Genomic DNA, 18,760 nt, shown 5'->3' with positions numbered 1-18,760 from the left:
GTGAATACCGTCTTTATTTTAATTTTCGTCTGACTACAAAAATCAAATCAAAATTCACAAGAATGCTTATTTTTTCCATCAAGTAATTCCATTTTTCGTTGCGTAACAATACGAGGAAGATTTAAGGAAAGTCTGGTTAATTGATTTCTGTAGGGGACAGCCTCCTTAACTTTGGTTGAAACGTTGAGAACCTATCGAATGCGCCTAATCAAGATGGCTACCGACTGAAGCCAAAATATGCGATGGAGTACTTGGATGCTTTACGATGTCTTTAGAGCTTCAGTGTAAGTTCACAGCGGGTGGCAATTGTGCAAAATATACGTGATTACACACGAGAAATAAACCAAATTGTACACAAGTTCATTGCTTAAGACGTGTTCTGTAATTATCCATCTTAAATCAGGTAAACAAAAACTTAATACAGGTGTAAACATGTTCAACAGCTCGAACAGGTGAACGATGATTTATGATATAGCGGAAACATCATGTCAACTACCGTAATGTTCTAAAATTGGGGATGTTCCTTGATTTTCTAAACTCAGCTGAGGTGAGTGGGTGGCCTTATGTACATAATTTTAATCAGCTGGTCATGATTAATATGTCAATTTGTATAAAGTGACAAATTGTCTTCGTTTACGCTTTATTTTACATGTACAAAATATGTATCGAATGAACATGGGTTCAATTAGAGCCAGTCATATGTTGGCTGTGTAATTACATGTAGATTTAAATTGTAATTATAAAACGGTGTCTGCTGAAATTGGGAAGATTCATCTAGGGAATTATCTATTATTAGTAATAGCACATTCATTTGAGAAAGCTTTAAATTTAAATGGTGCAGCCAAAATTTGTGATATGATATATATATATAAACGTTACTTATCAATTTATTTTACAGATTTACATTAACTATTATGCATGCTTTTGGCCGTGCAGTGGATGAGCATTGATACATTATGTAAACTAATGAAATGTAGATATAGGTTACACCTGCTCTTTCTAGAGCGTGCATCTGACATAAACACCTTACGCCTGTCAAATGACGCTACCACAACAGTATTGGTAGATAATCTCAACTTTTAACACATTGGGAAAAAAACAATCACAGATACGGATCAAATTCTCACCTCAGATCAATGCCTAAAGCTAAATTGATGCTCTACTAGCTGACTCAGTGAGTTATTTCAGCCTTCTTTTATGTTTGATGTATAACTATACAATACTATTATATTTGGTTTATATTAAGATTACTTTGTATTTAAAGAAATGATTCTTATCCTTTTGTAACAAATTAACCATGCAGTGTTGTGATTCCGTACTCACTGTCATAAACAAAATATATACTTGTAAATTCGGTTGTTTTTAGTTTTTAGTTTATCCATTCACTGATTGCTGACAGAATAAATAACCATGGATCTGGACATGGATGCCAATCAGTCCTTTGAACAAGAAGGAATGGAGAAGGATGATTTGGAGTGTGATCTGTGTAAGATATCATATTCTCATGAACAGGTGAGTGTTTTGCTTGTTATCAACTTAGATCTGGTAAAAAAAAAACGGATGTCTTTATCGACCAGGGACCAGGATCCTGATCAGGATTCTGTACAATATGTATCATGTCAACAGTAAACTATATAATATGTATCATGTCAACAGTAAACTATATTAAGATTTTGTAGATGTTCAGGTCATGGTTTCATCAATGTTCCTTAATAACATTATACGGATTTCGTTAACTTACACTTTAGTTTTAAGTCTCAGAATTTTTTTAACAAAGCTTACAAAATACAAACAGCTGCAGGCATTAATTAATGTTTAAGATGCGATAATCTCTTAAATATAAACATAATAAACATTTGTACATACATGTATATATAACATTGTGACATCGGTTTTTTTTTTTTTTTTTTTTTCATTAGGAACTCCGGGATCATGCTTGGTCACTCATGCATCATATTAATATGGAAAAGAAGAAAAAGTAAGTCTTTAAGTCTTTAAGTTTTTTCACTGAAAAAATAAAAAAAAAGTTCACAGTATAAATCAGATCAGGATTTGTTTGAGATAAATCATACTAAATGCTAATTTTCAGTTCGGACTGATTTAGAATTAAAAATGGCACATATAGCAGCGATATTGGAAATGTTGCCAAGTGATTCTGTACCTATCATTATTTTGCTGTATAATTTCAGAGGTTCCACCCACAACTGTACGCTGTGTTTTGCCACCTGTCCCAATATTATAGAGTATGGCAAACATCTGAACGGAGAAAAGCACAAGAGAGCAGCAGAAGGACAAAGGCGTCAAAAGGAAAAAGAAACGATGACTTTTCAGAAGGAGGCACTGCTCAACAAACGTGTCCAGTAAGTTGAGTGCATTGTAAAATTGGACTTTACAAGGAAGTACCTGTACACTAGGAAGGAAAAAATGATTTAATTTGGTGGTGTCAATTGTAAGTCCTTTTACAATATAAAAATTGTGATAGGCTATTTGACACTGTCACTAGGCTTTGATATTTTGTTCTGTAGAACATCATGATCATGTTTTCCCCAGGTTTGCTTGTTTGTTGGATTTATCGCCAAGTAAACAGCCAGGGTCATTTTCAGGTGGGGTCTCCTTGTAGTAGTTGGTGACTACCTCACTGAACAACATAAAGGAGGCCTGTCACACCCCATCCAGAGCTATTAGGTTAAAGCGTCTTTCCCATGGAAACAATTATGATTGCACAGACTAGTCCATTTCTCAGCTTTCTGAGAAACACAAACCGACACAACACAGGTAGTTTGATGGAAATTCTGTCCGTAAATAACATATTACAAGGTATTAGTAAAGTCATAATATCTTTCCAGGTTTTAAACATGTTTCATTTACATTACAGAGATGAGAGTGTGTTACCAGGACAACTAGAGAATGAGGGGAATTTGTCTGATCCAGAGTTATCTCGTCAATTCAAGTCGTTACGTCACGGGAAATCCCACCAACGCTCCCACTCCCAGCCCTACATCAAAGGCAAGGGCAAAAACAAGACATTCAAAGGAAAAGGTGATGACAGGTTTTCATCAAATGACGCTCCAAGGTTTGATCCCAGGGAAAGGAATACAGATTTCCATGATGGTAACCAAAACAATGCATTCTGGGAAAACGATTATAATGTAAACTGGGAAGGTGGTGGATTTGTCCAGCAACCTGATTGGGGCTTCCACAGACAGTCTAATTGGGATGGGCCATGGTGGGATGGAAACAACATGAACCCACATCGAGATGAATTTTCTAATTTTTACCCAAGGTACCAAACACGTTACTCACAACAGAGACAGCATGACAAGAATATGCAATTTAAAGGAACGAAACAATATAATCGCTGGAACAGACGAGACAATTCAAATGAAAGATATCGTCATGGTGACCAGGATGATGATTCATACTGGAATAGAGGCTCCGATTCTGGCCGATATTACAGGAACAGACGGGATCACAGCTGGGATCGGACAGATGAATACAATCATTTTGATCGACCAAGTCGCGATTTTCCAAGTCACATGAATGAATCACAGCATGATCTCTCTGTAGATAATGACATGGCAGGACAGAAACGCAGATGTACCAGTGATGAAAAGAACAAATCGAAGTCTCGGAAAAAAAATGTTAATTTTGAAAATCCCACTCATCAACGAAAAAATTCAGTTGAAATGGATTTAGATAGTAGGGTAACTAGAGACAGTGAAAATTTAGAAGATATAAATAAAAACCCTGTTGTTGAAAGTGCTCTGGAGCCAGACAGTACCACGGAGGAGGTGACTCTTGATAGGAAAGTTAGTAAAGGGAAGAAAAAGGACAAGTCAAAGAAAAAGAAAAGTAGTGGTGTTAAGTCAGTCAGGGAGGCTAACTACCTTGAGGATCAGCATGGTAGTAACGTTTTGGAGCAGGCAGAACAGCTCTGTAGGGAGCTCAGGGATAAACGGCAGCTCGTTAAGAAGGAGAGGGAAAAGATAGAAAGAAAAAAGAAAATGGAAAAGGCAGAAGAGATAAATTCACAAATAAGCAATTTGTCCAAGATAAATCAAAGTTATCTTAAAGGTCACATTGCAGGTTGTGCAGACCTGATAGCTTCAGAAACTGTAGATAGTGATAAGTCCACTAATCTGATTAATGTGCGGTCAAGGACCCAGAAGGAGCATGACATTGATGATATTCGGAAAGGCATTGAATCTGTGGTTGATGCAGGAAAACAGTTATCAGGAAAACAAGAACCAGAAAAGGATTCAGATTTGGAAGTGAAATCTTCCACGTCCAAATATGAATCTGTTGTTAACAAGAAATCCAGCAAGCCTAAATCTGATAAGGCTGGTGATGAATCAGACTTAAGCACTAATGTGGCTCATCCACACAACTCCCCAACAACTAAGACGCCAGTGTCTGAGCCAGAAAGCATTCATCCTCTGAAAATCGGAACATTCTCACCATTTCATCAGGAAAGTCTCAGTCGCCAGAGCAGTAGAGCGAGCTCTGATATGTCAACAGATCTGGATCCAGAATCAAAAAAGGATACTTTATTAAAGATGGTGAACTCTCCACGTTCTCGCAAAGAAAGAGAGAGATTGGCAAAAATGCTGCGATCCTATGCGTTCTCTCAAAACAAATTATCTCTTCCAAGATTTAATTTTCAAATTTCTGATTTGACTGCAGAACTGGATGGTGTTGCCACTGAGTTACGACTCGAGGATTTATCGGCTGATGTACAGCTTCAAATCGCCGAGTTGATAGAAGCAGACATTAAGCCTGATCTTAGCTCACTAGAACCTCTCGTGTTTGAATCTCAGAAATCCACCAGTGTGGACCGGGAGCCAGTACAATCACACGATGTTAACATGATACCGGTAAGTGCTGAAAATGTACCAACTCGAGACTTTGTCAAGAGGAAAACTCTACAAGAGCCTAAAGCCTCAACAGGCATGACATCAGAAACTCGCACCTACTTACAAGAAAATATAGATTTTCATAAAATTTTGGATCCATCTGCCGATAAAAAAGATAAAATGCCGAATTTCAACCCAGACTTGTGCATAAAATCTGAGGAGTTAAGTGAACCCGAACAGATGAATTTTAAGTCAGAGCCAGTTTGGGAAGTGAACCAGTCTAATGTGGACAGTTCTAAACCGACTAACAAATCTCTACACAAGCATTCTAGAGATGTTACTGGATCTATGCATTATATAGATGACTCAGAACCTGTATTGTTAAAGGAGAACGCTGAACCTGTTCAAGGTTCCAGTCATAGTTCTGTGAGTAAACCACAAGCTGAACTGTTATCTGGCACAGAACCAGCACTGTCTATTGGTAGTTCTAATTCTCACCGGCTCAAGGAAACTTCAGAACACTTGAATTCTAAATCTCAGACTGACTCTGAACCTTCCAAGGATAAATCAAAACCGGTACGATCTGCAGACAAAGGTGAAGTCGTACCCTCTAGAGAGAAACTTACAAGACAATCTAGGAACAATCCAACTTGGTCACGAGACACCTCGGATCCAGTTTGGGGTGGAGAGATGCCAGAGCTTTCTATGGCAGATCTTTCCAGCAATCCAGTCAGGATTAAACAAGAGTTTACCCGATTGGAGGACCTCATCTCCACTAACAAACCAGCGGAAACATCCTTCGTGTCCAAGGACTCCCCCACACAACATTCGATACTACCATCACAAGATACTGGCAGAGAGACTATTGCAAGGTTAGAGGAACAAGATGGTTCCAAAATGACCTTCAATAAATCAGAGAAAGGACCTCCTTTATCTAAAGGTAATAAAACATCATCATGTTCTTGTAGTTCAATGTACATGTACTTAAAGTATTCATTCAAACTCTTCATGCTACTTAATTTTCTTTACATATATGTCAAATCTTTCACACTACTTAAGCTTTTCTTCGAAATATTTACCACTGGCCCTTTATCCAGCAAAAAAGAATTCTTAAGAACCATGTATCGAAGACTGTATTTAGGGTCATATCGCATTATAGGTACAACCACAGGGATTTGGCGAGAATTCCTAACCCACAGCTTATAACACAGGAAATGTTTGAGTGACATGAAAATAATTTAATAGTATAGATTTCCAGGGCCACATGTGTCAGATATGCTACAAACCAAGAGGCCAAAAGGAATTGTATTTGCCTATTTGATGTTGATAGAAATTAAAGGTCCATAAAATTTCTCAATTTAATAATTGCCTAGTTCTTCGGAATCATTAGAGGGTGGAAATTGGGAAATAAAGTTATCTTTAAAAAGGTTTTGAAGCCCAGAGGTCTTTCTATGATAGACATATGTGCTAGTATGTGAACTGTTTTTACAAATTTAGAAAAACAGGTGAGTCATACAGGCCTTTTGGGACTCTTGTTATAAATTAAATTTGTTGATATAAATTGACAGTTGTTCACTACACAGATCCATCAACCTAATAAAAGCTATTATCTTACTTAAGGACTGGAAAGATGTGACTTAGCCACACTTGGGAGCGTCGGTCATAACAGAGCTGGTCTCGGAAATCTCGACCTTGGTAGCAGCTTACCTGAAAAAGCGTACACTGACAGAGCAGTCCCGAGGACAATTGACGAGTCTAACACTCCAGTGGGAGGACAAGTCGACAGTCACAAGCCTGGAATGGCCGACCCTACCACTGGGGACGAGGCTCGTCCTGACTCTTTGTCGAGCTCCACATCAGGGAGTGTATTTGACCTTGTGTACGACCTCAGCGTGGAAGAGGACAGTCTCAGGCAGGAAATGACATCTGCAGAGTCGGAGATCATGCGTCTTACCGCCCTCATACAGACAGCTACAGAGCAGCTTTCCACCCAAAGGACACGCCACCTACAGGTAACTAGGGATTCATAGTTGAGGGTTTTTGATAGTAATTAGTGATTAAAGCCTCTCAATGTTTTCTCTAAAAACTTCATAACATTGATGCTATTTATGGTGAGGTAAAATTAATACTCTTCTGCTAATCAAATTTCATCACTCAAAAAATATCATCCTTCTAAAAATCCACCTCAGCCAATATGAACCCAAATATTTGTTTTATGACTTTCCTTGTGACAGCTACGAAAAATAAATTTAGTTACTGGACTGATGGGCACAGATATACTTATATTAGATAGAGTTATCATTTATGGATCATGGGCGTTTCAAATTACAATATAATTGGACATGTGTATTTTAAAAGTGACAAAATGAGAAAGGGCAAAGGTGATCGTGATTAGTTTGTTGCCTGCTGGTCCATCATTGGAGGTACCGGTACATGATTGTATATTGTTTCAGACTTGACTGTTTGAAATGTGTTAAGTTTATAAGTCCCTTATCTGTGAAACTGAGGGACTATACATTAGGTTTCCTTTCCATCTGTTGTATGCATGTAAAGTTTCTCTCTGGGAGCTTCATTCCTTGATGGATTATGATCAAACTTCACACAATGATAAAGGACCAGCTAAAGTATGAGTTTCAGGGTTTTAAATAAATGAAAGGGTTCACTGTTATGACATTGACGTATATATGATTTCTATGTTTATAGCTGTCCAGAAAAGAGCAGTCCATCAGAAGCCGTCGCTTACATGTACTGAGAGGTAGGTATAGAGGACATACTTTTTACTTTAGGAAACAGCTTCTTCTTATGAATGTGAGGCCAATAGTAATACTTTCACTATAGCTGGAAATAAAGACATGCTGTTCAGTACTGCATTCAAAGCTATTTTCATGTATTGCAGTGGGTTTTCATATAACATATAACACATAGCCCAAAACAGAAAGCAGTTTCTAAAGTGATCATGTGTTCCAATTTTTTGTGATTTTTTTCCTACAGTAAGTAATTATTACATTAAGTTAAATAATACATTTCCAGAAGCCAAAAGTCTCCAAAACCTCTCCATGGAGATGCCAGGCAAGCCTGTAGACAGAGCAGCTATCTCAGATTGTGGACCGTTCCATTCGTCGTCCTTGACGGCAGAGTCCAGTGACCTTGACTCTAGCAGAGACTCAAACTTCACTAGAGTTTCACCACTCTCCTCATTTTCACATGACCATAGAGGAACTTCCAAGAATGGCAACACTTCAGATTGTCTTGTTGTGTTGAGTGATTCATCAGATTCCAGTATAAACCGTAAAGGAATGGGCGGGTTCTCCTCCTCTCAGGGACTTAACAGTAAGGAAATGGCCGGGTTCTCCTCACCTCAACGGCAAAACCGTAAGGACATTGGTGGTATCTCCTCACAACTGGGACAAAATCGTAATGAATTAGGTGGGTTCCCCGCAAGTCAGGGACTAAACCGTAAGGAAAGTGGCAGTGTCTACTCACCACTAAATAGTCAAAGAATCAGTCCGACAATTATCCAGAATCTTCCACCACCTCTGGAACCCAGTAGAGACAGTGAAGGGTTTATAGAGCCCAACAAACACACCTTGAAGACATATGAAACCAGTAAAGAGGGTGTGAGATCAACTGATAGTAACAGGGACACTTTAAGTTCAGTTGTCCCTAGCCAAGACACTGTTAGTCTGGATAGAAAAGATGCTATAAAGGCCTTTCAGTCTCAGGAAAAACTTGTTAGGCCAGCTAGTCCAGATATAGGTACTGTGAGGTCAGTTAGTCCTAACTTAGGTGCTGTAAGGTCAGTAAGTCCTAACGTTGGTACTGTGAGGTCTGCTAGTCCTAACTTAGGCGCTGTTAGGTCAGTAAGTTCTAATGTAGGAGTTGTGAGGTCAGCTAGTCCTAACTTAGGCTCTGTAAGGTCAGTCAGTCCTAACGTTGGTCCTGTGAGGTCAGCTAGTCCTAACGTTGGTCCTGTGAGGTCAGCTAGTCCTAATGTAGGAGTTGTAAGGTCAGTTAGTCCTAATGTAGGTGCTGTGAGGTCAGTAAGATCTAACGTTGATACTGTGAGATTCACCGAAATGATGAAAGACAATAATAGTATTAATACACAGGCCAGCAGAGACAGTACAGAGTCACTTGAACCCACCAAAGACACAGTTATAATCACGAAGGATCCGGCTGAGATAGATCAGTCTACGTCCATAGCTTCAAGTGTAGAGGAAAATAGATTTGTCACTCTAAAAGCTTTGTTACGTGCCAGTCCTCAAGCGACAAGGCCGGGAAATGAAACTTTGACTAACAATGACACATTGGGAATGAAACTGCCTGCTGATGACCAAATATCTAATGCAGCAGTTTCCAGCACCACAGCAGAGTTTACATTACCCCAGGTCGTGGAATCGAGACAGACCAAAGTCACTGACACAACACAGCCGAAAGTAAATGTTCAGTATATGGGTCATTTACCTGGTAATTTGTTTACAGGACAGAAAGAAAATATGTTTGAGAAACTTCAGTCGTTTCTAAAGAGCAGCAGATCTGACCAAGGCTACCGGAGTGAATCTAGTTTAAAGAGTGATGAGATAGTGTTAGATACAGACTCCAACCAGGAGAGTGTTGCCAGTAATGCATCTCTGGGGGAAAAGATACGCCAGTATTGCAAGGAAAACAGGCGAGGATCAACCCAGCTCGATTCTGGCAGTGAGCATACTCTCAAAGGTTCTAATAGTGAAACTAACACACCAGTCAGACAACAGAGCAAACCTCCAGTATCGCCATCTGTCTCGGATGACAAGAACTTGTCACCGTCACGGAAACGCAGGAAAACCAAGAAAGAGCGAGACCAGTCATCAAAGCGTAAGCAGAAAGAGGAGTATGTGATTAATAGTAGCTCTGAGTGTAGTGGCCAAGACGATGAAAACATTCCCCTGACAGATCTCAGACAGAGATTACAATTCCAGGTAAGTGTTGATGGCTATCACCAGTTACAGGGCTAAAGATGAACTGATTTCAATATTAACTTACAGTTAGGGCTTTTGTGGATGAAAAAAAACGTGAAATAAATACAACTTTTAGTAAAATACAAGACTACTGTTTGTTTGTATTTGTTATCTGTGAATAGCTTGAAACCATAAAATAAAGTACCCACAGATATTTCAAGCTTTTCAGTATAAAGATTATTAGTCCCCTAGCGGTGAAACCAGCTGTAGGTATGCATATAATGTCTAAGTTTGTCATCACTCTAGTGGCTTCATTTTTTTAGGGATTTTGATCAAACTTTACCCCTATGGGCTGACAGAGAAATCTTGAACACATAAACTGGGAGACAAGTCTCTGAATGATGGGAGAAATGTTAATCACCTACTTACTGTACAGTTAACGAGCATTTTAAGATTTTAAATTTTAAATTGTATTTACTTTTCAGCAGGTAGGACCTGAGGAACTTGAGGACATCTGTATGGTCGAGACTGGCTCAGATGACTGTGCTGTTCGTGGAACTGAGCAGAGACGCAGTCTCCTGGAGGAGGTCCAACTCGACAGTCCAAATGAATCTGAGGAAAATTTCAACCAAGTCAAGAGTCATAGGTGAGAGGTTACTCATATTAGAGGTTAAAGGTCATATCAACAAGATCAGGGAGATAAAGATTTCATGTAAAGAAGACAAAATCACACTGTCCACAGTCGGATGGAGTATAAACAAGGGGATATATTGTTAGAAGTGACAGTCAAAGATAAAATGTTGCAAGTTACAGTGTATACAAAAATATAGGTCAAAGGTTAGGTAAATATGATTTCAGAAACATCTCAGAAAAAATCCTGTGAATTGTCAATTGTGAATTTGTCTTAAATTTAATACTTTGAGCCCAATAAACATTAACAGTATATACCAATCCCAAATGTTTATCTAAATACATTTGTGTGATTGTATACTTTTTATGTGTGCCGAGTGGTAAGTTACCAAAGAAGAATACACAGCGTGATATTAGTAAAAATGGCAATTTGTAATTATTGAAAAAAATGTGTTCATTATGAATATTTCATTTACATTCCTTCCAGCTTCAGTTTGTGATCACATTTAAAATGTTTTCCAGATGTTCTTCTGACTGATTCTGATAAAGTTTGATATACATGTATTTCATTTGAAGATTTAGACTGGGGCCTGAAAGGTTGGCATCCGTACGGGCTGCAGTGAAGAGCACGATCCATCGGTCAGACAAAGGACGAGCTGAGGATGCTGTAAAGCAGTTGGTAGGACCGGCGGACTCAGTTACTCATATACAGGTCGCTGGCCAGAGTGTTTTTGTGGCATACCAGAAATCCAACCCATGCCACTTCAATTTAGAGGTAACATAGACCAGACTGTGTTACAGTTTTCTTGGTTGTTGTCATAATGACTGTTTGGTTTTTTTATCAGAAGTTAATCTAGACTGATTTTACTACCGAAAATAGGTAATTTTCCCCACTGATGGTGTTTTCCCCTTTGAATAAAAACAAATTCCCCATCAAGAAAAAAAATCCCATAAAACAGGAGAAAATTCTCCAAAACAGTGGAAATCCATCTAAGGATCTGTTACAGGTTACATTGATTTTTGCCCACGAGCCAATGTAATAATTACTGGGCGATATTTGTAGTACTATATGAGACAACCCATGATGAAAGATGTAATAATTATGGCAAAGAATAGTAATGTTGTGAAATATTAAAGCTTAAAGAATAATTCAAAACACAGCGGCCCTTCATTTCCCCTAAATTTGATAATGGGTAGTATTCCCCAAATCCTTATGGCAGGTCCAACTCAATGTTTTCATGGTTATAGTCGTACTGACAAACTGTTTCCTTTTGTTATACACAGGCGGCCTTTATGGTAGGTCTGACTCAGTGTTTCATTCTTATAATGTGATATTTAACTAATCTCAGGACTATCCTAACTCACCAAGCCTGAATGACAGGACACATTTGGGTATGATATAAGAGGCCTGATGACCTGTGTATAATCTCAAGACTATCCTAACTCACCAGACCCAAATGACAGGATATTTGGGTATGATATAAGATGACCTGTGTATAATCTCAGGACTATCCTAACTCACCAGGCCCGAATGACAGGACACATTTGGGTATGATATAAGATGACCTGTGTTCAGAGTGGGAATCCGTGTATATCAGACAGAAAATGATCCTTTATATAAGGCATTCTAATTCTCTCCCAGTATCAAACTATTGATTTAGCCCTGTCTTACTCGACGACATTACGTACATCTTTGATTTTTTCTCAAATGATTTTGAAGACAAATACAGTATTGTTTTGTTTTTTCCAGAGTGGAACTCTTTTAGGCCAATATGACTGCAGCCCATGTTGTGTTCGAAGTCTTGCCGTCGTCACCATTGACAACAAACTCTGTTTGTATGCATGTGGACCATCTGAGCGGTTGTTTCTATTTGATTGTGAGGTGTGGACAATTTTCTGTTCATTTATGCAAAATCTGGGATCATTTAACATTTGAATTTGTAGTTAATATGATGTACCGTATTATACATAATATTATCATTTGATGTATTCTCACATAATACTTACGGCCTGTTCTCTCCTTTCAAACTAACTCCTCATTTGTATCAAATTTTCTGTGTTACACCTTTGGAATCCCAGAATCAAACATTGTTCAGGAAGGATATTGAGACCAAGAGCAGGGGAAAATAAATGACATTTGATTTCTGTCATCAGAAGACTACAGTTATTTGTAATTCTATTGAAAGGCTTTCATTAACATAGGAAAAAGAAAATATTCATGGATCTGAGAAAAAAAATTTGCTTTCAATGAAAGTTTTGAATCATTGTTTGTTTTAAGAAAGTAAGTTTTTGGACTAATGGATAAGGCCAGCTAAAAGGGGTAACTGTGTTCTACTGTCAAAACCTGTTCTCTCGATGTCAGTGGGATCATGAAAATACTTTAAGATATTCTTAGTTTTGGAGGTACTGAATTTTGTGTTCAAGTTAAGTTCTTTGAATTATCAGAGATTGAGATAATAAAGTTTGACTATAACATATGTGTGTATGATCAAACACCGTTCCTTGTTACAGACGTATGCTATACTAAAAGACATGGAGTTAATATATCAAGTACAGTGCATGCACGAATCATGGGGCCGCCTCTATCTGGGCACCGACTACGGTGCCGTTATCGGAAAGGACGCGAAAGTAAGTGTCAAATTTACATGCTGAAGATATGGGATAACAGATGGCTGTGTTAAGGTGTGTGTGGTTTGAAGCTTTGGTTATTTCAGGCTTGGGATAATACCATCATGTTGTATATAAATTCAGCATCAATGAAGCAGGTGGAACAAAAGTGCTGCAATGTTTGGTCGCCACCTCCCTAAGAAGATAGCATGTACATATGTATAGGGTTGGCTTTGACACTTAGATTAGATACAACAATGACAGATAAGAAGCTTTGCAGTATCTTAAAATAAAATTTATTTCCTGGAAGAATTTAGAAGCTGTTTGTCACGTAATAGTTCTAAAATTTCATTTAGCATCACTTTAAATATATATATTCTGGTTTTGACACATAAAGGTCATCTGGGCCTCTTGCCATATATATTTAATATTAATACTAGGTATTTTCAGGACTGTCATGTAGATTATGTAGTTAACCAAATGTTTGTTGTAGACAGGGAAGACATTTGAGAGTTTCCAATGCTGTGACCAGTCCGTAACATGTATCGCTTCTGGCCTGGAGGGCGTTCGTAAGATCCTACTCGTGGCAGCCTACACCTCGCCGATCTATGTGTGTGACGCCATCTCTGGTTTACTCCTTCGGATGTTGGAAGGTCATACCAAAACTGTCTTCTGTATGGAGGTACATTTAAAAAAAAATACAACATGCGGATATGACACAGATCATTTTAAATTAGCTTGTTAATTTCCCCCATCAGAAAAAATATGTTTGTTAATTTTCTGTTAATTTTCACTTCCTTTTAACATAATAAGGACATACGGAAATGTTTTCTGGATTTGAAAACCATTGAGGATGTTCTGGAAAGTTTTTTTTAGTAGGGCTGTTAAAGATACAACATACAAGGTTTTTGAACGGTCGTTTTATTTTCTATAGGTTGCTGGTCACATGGTGTACAGTGGTTCAGGAGACAGAAAGGTTGTTGAACATGACCTCTTGGTAAGTCTTCCAAATCATTGTCAATTGAACTACCATTTAACTAAGAAGATGGTGTTATAATGAATCTAGTGTGGCATAATATTTTGTAATAGGGCTTGAGTGAGGCTCAGATGAAAGGCCATCAAGCTGTCAAGCTAACAGTTAGTTTACACACTTTCAAATTCAAGCCACAGTTTTCAAATGTACTTTCAACTTCTGAATAAAAAAGAGACCCATGTTGGTCAATATAGCATATGTCATGGAAGAGCTATATTTTATCATTATTATTTTAAGATAGATTTTGACTCAGTTCAAGGTTATTGTTTTCGGATTCTTTGTCATTGGTATCCTTTGGGTTACAGACCAGTGATGTTTCATGGAGTTACGGAGACAGCGAAGGTTTGGTCCGAGGTGTAACAACAGACAAACAGGGATGTGTGTTTTATGGAGGACAAGACCAGTACATCAGGTGTCGCAATAGACAGGTAGGTATACACCAGGTGTCACAGTAGACAGGTAGATATACACCAGGTGTCACAGTAGACAGGTAGGTATACACCAGGTGTCACAGTAGACAGGTAGATATACACCAGGTGTCACAGTAGACAGGTAGATATACACCAGGTGTCGCAGTAGACAGGTAGGTATACACCAGGTGTCACAGTAGACAGGTAGGTATACACCAGGTGTGGCAGTAGACAGGTAGGTATACACCAGGTGTCACAGTAGATAGGTAGATAAATACCAGTTGTTACAATAGGCAGGTGTCACAATAGACAGCTAGGCATACTCCAGATGTTACAATAGACAGCTAGGCATGCAAAAAGGTTTTCAGCAGCAAGTTGATAATGCTAAGTAGTATTATCAACAAATACACATTTTGTGGTTTAAGATACAAGGCTGTCTGGTCATGCAAATTTCACTGAATTACATATGATTATCATTTGCAAGAATTCACTAAGCACATTATAATATCAGAAATGATATACATACCCTTTTATAATTATCTACATGAACTAAAAGCACATGTTCCATCAATTATACTACAAACTGAAAGTAGACCATAACAGATTTAAGAGTATATTTTTGTTATTTTGCAGACTCACCAGCTCCACTGTCTGTTCCATGTGGGCAAATCACCAGTAGTGTCTAACATCGCCACATATCAGGACAAGGTAAGGTTGCTGTCTTGTGTTAGTGTAGATAGCCAAATAAAACATTTACTGTACCATTTCGCTATTTCTGTCATTAAGGACTTATTACCAGTAGTAACAATCACTTGATTAGTGATCAAGGATTTTATAATTATTGTTAAACCATGATTAGCTTAACCACATTTTGAACAACTGGGCCCAGATGTGGAAAGGTGTCTGATCTCATAGAATTTCTCTGGGTACTGTCAGTTCCCCCCACAGTAAGATCAATTTGTGCTTCCCTCAAGGCCAACAAGCGTGATTAATATAAATTGATATAACAATTGCTGTAAAATAAGTACAGCTTACAAGTTGATGTGCAAGTAGGCATATCATGTTGGAGACATGACAGAAGTTTTGAACATATATATGGTGTTCATGTATGTTGTATGAACAAGTATGAAGTAAACAGAAGTCAAACATTAATTTGATTAATTTATTTACAGATTCTGTATGGTAACAAAGAAGGTGTAGTGGAAGTGTTGACAGTGGAGAGAAACCCACACAAATGTCAGGTGAGAGGAAAATACAGGACAATCTGCTCTTAACATCCCTATTGTTTTAATTTTGTAAACCTGATTAAGCTTAATTATGACAGTGTCCTTTTCTTCTGTTTTGTATGTAGTTTCACCTTCAAATTTGATATAGCAGACCATTTAGCACACCCCATTAGAAGTTACAGTGAAGCCTGAAGGCACTTTTTCACTCCAAACAACCATAAATATCATTATTCCCCCCCAACAAAGTCTACTGGAATCAGGTTGTCTGTCTCTATGTCTGTCAGACTGAATCCTGTCGAAACTCTGTTGATGTAGTCATCCAACGTTGAAGTTATGCCCCTGGGCTTATTTTCTGGATTCTCTCATTTTATGAGAGTTATTATTTGTAGAAAGAATCTTGCCCAGACAATTTTTACAATTTTCATCCAAACTTCTCAAAACTTTATATGTACACTGCACATATGTCCACACAACGGGGTGAAATACGGAAAAAGTATTTGGGACAGAGCTAGTGGTTATCAAGATAAAATTGTGAGCAAGGAGTATTAGCCAGCCAACCTTGCAACAATTCTAGTCTTTAGTGCTGTCCTCTATTCAGATGATATAAATATTAAACACCTCAACATATATTAAATGCACTACATTGTAGCTATCTATAATAACTATTTACACAGAAAAGGTAATATAATAAATCTATGTCTTTGTAGTGTGGTGATTGTTCCTACATGTTTGGACTGAAGAGTCACCTACTGCATCATATGGTGTCCGACCACCTTACACAAAACTCTCGACTATTCAGCTGTCCTTGGACCGGCTGTACTAACCGACTCTCAACCTACCAGGACAGTAAGGTAATTCGTTATACTTCATTGATGTTGGTAGGATTTACTGGATTGTAACATAATTGGAAAGGCAAGGCTTTAACTGATTTTCTGCAAGTCTGCCACTCCCATATTACATGCTAGCATAATTTGAAGGCCCATAAAAGTCATGCTAGTGTGCAGCAGTTATCATCGTTTATACGTTTTCCTTTAAAAGTTTACTCATAATTGTGGGTGAATGTTTTCAGGACTTGTGTCATCCGTTTATAAGCATTTTACATTTTGACTTTTTCTCAATAACAAAGAGGCCTACAGTAGAGACCTAATATTGGCCATATGGTATGCTGGAGTGAAGGGCTATCAAGATTGTTCAAAGGAATGACCTTGACCTTCATTCAAGATCACATGGGTCAAATACATGTATGCCAAAAAAAATTAATGACTTTTTAACACTAACCAAGAGGCCTGGAGACCTGATATTGGACCTATAGCATGCTTGGGTGAAGGGCTATCAAGATTGTTCAATGAATGATAAGGAAATGTTCTTCTTTGGTTTGTATAATGTCTAAGTATGCAATCCAGGCATATTGGGCCTTCTGTTTTATCATTGTTAACTTTTTATGATCGAGTGCTCCATTTTCAAACAGACTGAGATATTTTTTATGTTATTTCAGTCTGTGAAAGGTTTATTTGATACAAATTCTGCTTTGCTTCTATTTGGATATAATAAAATATAATGTGTTTTTCAACCAGTTGATATCACTGAATTTTAGTTTTGTTACCTTTTGAAATTGAGATTGATGTGTTTTCTTTCTGTGGATGTCCTTTTAATCTGGTGTTGTACTCTAATTGTTGATGGGCCATAAAACAAAACAATACAATACAATAATCAATGTTAACAAACTTATCATTTACTGTTTTATTTGTATCTTTACAGGAAGCTGAAGAACATCTTAAGGAGCATATAGAGTGATGGACAGATTCAGGCATTTGACATATTGCAGTTGTTTGTGAAATACCATTTTGTTTGATTTATGATGAAATCATACCAAGGAAACTTGTTACCTTCATACACTGTTCATACTGTTTGGTTGGTAATTACAGTGAAATAACCAGATTGTTTGAGAAGAAAATTCAAATATGTTGTGTTCCTTGCCCATCATCTACCATTCCAATTTTTTTTCTACATATATTACAACTGATGAAAAAGTGGTTGGGCTGCAACTCAAGTTGGCATGCTTGTTGGAAAGACTATGAAATCCATATAGTTTTAGATGAAGATGGATGGCTTATCAAATTGTCTTTTTTGTTCATGGTCCATCTGTTAACTTCATTCACATTATTTCTCAGAGTACAAGACCTTTCACATTGGAACCTTGCAACATTTGTTTCTATGTAGGAGGAACAATATGGCTGCATGGTGGCCATTTTGGATTTCATAGGTCAAAGTTCGTTATTTCTATTTCTCTGAAAGTATCAAACAGATGAGAAATTGTCAATGTTAGTAAGTTTAATAGTTGTAAACGTCATTGTTTGGGGTACAAATGCTTGACATCTAAACCAACTTCTAAAATTAATTAATAAGTGAAATCCTTGAACAAAGATTCATAAGGTGTTGAGTAAGAACAAGACTAGTGATACTTAACTGTTATTTTTTTTATGAATTTGACGTTCAACCTAATTCCAGATTGTGAGTGATACATGCTGACTGGTCTTACTAGTAGATTGTTTTATTTGTAGCAGTGCTGATGTCAGATAAAACATCACATTTTAAAGAAGAGTAAGGCTAGCCCATACATACTTATATTTTGATTATTATTCTTTTTTTTTTTTTATATTTTATCATTTGTTTGTATTTACAAAATTATATATATATGCGTGTGAGACAATACCATTTTACCTGAAGATACTATAAATGTTGCCATATTTATTGCATTGCTGTGTCATTGTTATCAAAGTATATTTATGTATATGAACAATCTGACATTCGCTTGTCAATAAAGTTTTTTTACTATAAATGTGAAATGTTTTTTGTTTTTGCTTGGAATGATTAAGCAGAACCACAAAAGCCAGGGGCATGTGGGCACAATCTTATGCTTTAGGGTTTGTTGTTCAGATGCAATAGGATTTCTTAGAAAATTAAATCCAAGGCCAGGAGTAAAGTTTGTTACAATTGCTAACAATTTCTCAATAACTATAAGGCACATGGTCATGAAATTGGGCCAGTAGCATGCTGCAACGAA

General features: G+C 37.5%; 1 protein-coding gene across 3 annotated transcripts; it reads left to right on the top strand.

Annotated features, from left to right (window-relative positions):
• The first annotated feature begins 201 nt into the window (after nucleotides 1-201).
• LOC117323142 (zinc finger protein 106-like) lies at nucleotides 202-18,535 on the top strand. 3 transcript variants are annotated; one of them, XM_033878179.1, is made up of 19 exons: nucleotides 202-284; nucleotides 1,374-1,512; nucleotides 1,920-1,978; nucleotides 2,190-2,360; nucleotides 2,876-5,793; nucleotides 6,474-6,865; nucleotides 7,557-7,608; nucleotides 7,884-9,811; nucleotides 10,279-10,436; nucleotides 10,997-11,195; nucleotides 12,171-12,302; nucleotides 12,932-13,048; nucleotides 13,521-13,709; nucleotides 13,962-14,024; nucleotides 14,366-14,488; nucleotides 15,104-15,178; nucleotides 15,643-15,711; nucleotides 16,404-16,547; nucleotides 17,455-18,535. In XM_033878179.1, exons 2-19 carry the CDS (start codon nucleotides 1,411-1,413, stop codon nucleotides 17,488-17,490), a joined length of 6,927 nt encoding a protein of 2,308 aa, XP_033734070.1. In that variant the 5' UTR covers nucleotides 202-284; nucleotides 1,374-1,410; the 3' UTR covers nucleotides 17,491-18,535. The 3 variants fall into 3 exon arrangements, with proteins under 3 accessions (XP_033734070.1, XP_033734068.1, XP_033734069.1); XM_033878177.1 differs by having other exon boundaries at nucleotides 10,276-10,436; XM_033878178.1 differs by having other exon boundaries at nucleotides 214-284; nucleotides 1,367-1,512; nucleotides 10,276-10,436.
• The last annotated feature ends 225 nt before the right edge of the window (nucleotides 18,536-18,760 follow it).

The sequence above is a fragment of the Pecten maximus genome, chromosome 3, assembly GCF_902652985.1.
Source record: "Pecten maximus chromosome 3, xPecMax1.1, whole genome shotgun sequence".
Lineage (NCBI taxonomy): Eukaryota > Metazoa > Mollusca > Bivalvia > Pectinida > Pectinidae > Pecten > Pecten maximus.
This window is presented reverse-complemented; position numbering and strand designations above follow the sequence as displayed.

Excerpts from the sequence above, each read along its gene's own strand:
- LOC117323142 (XM_033878177.1), top strand. The coding sequence starts at position 1,411 with ATGGATCTGGACATGGATGCCAATCAGTCCTTTGAACAAGAAGGAATG. Across the intron at positions 1,513-1,919 it reads TATCATATTCTCATGAACAG|GAACTCCGGGATCATGCTTG; the intron begins GTGAGTGTTTTG and ends TTTTTTCATTAG. Across the intron at positions 15,179-15,642 it reads TCGCCACATATCAGGACAAG|ATTCTGTATGGTAACAAAGA; the intron begins GTAAGGTTGCTG and ends ATTTATTTACAG.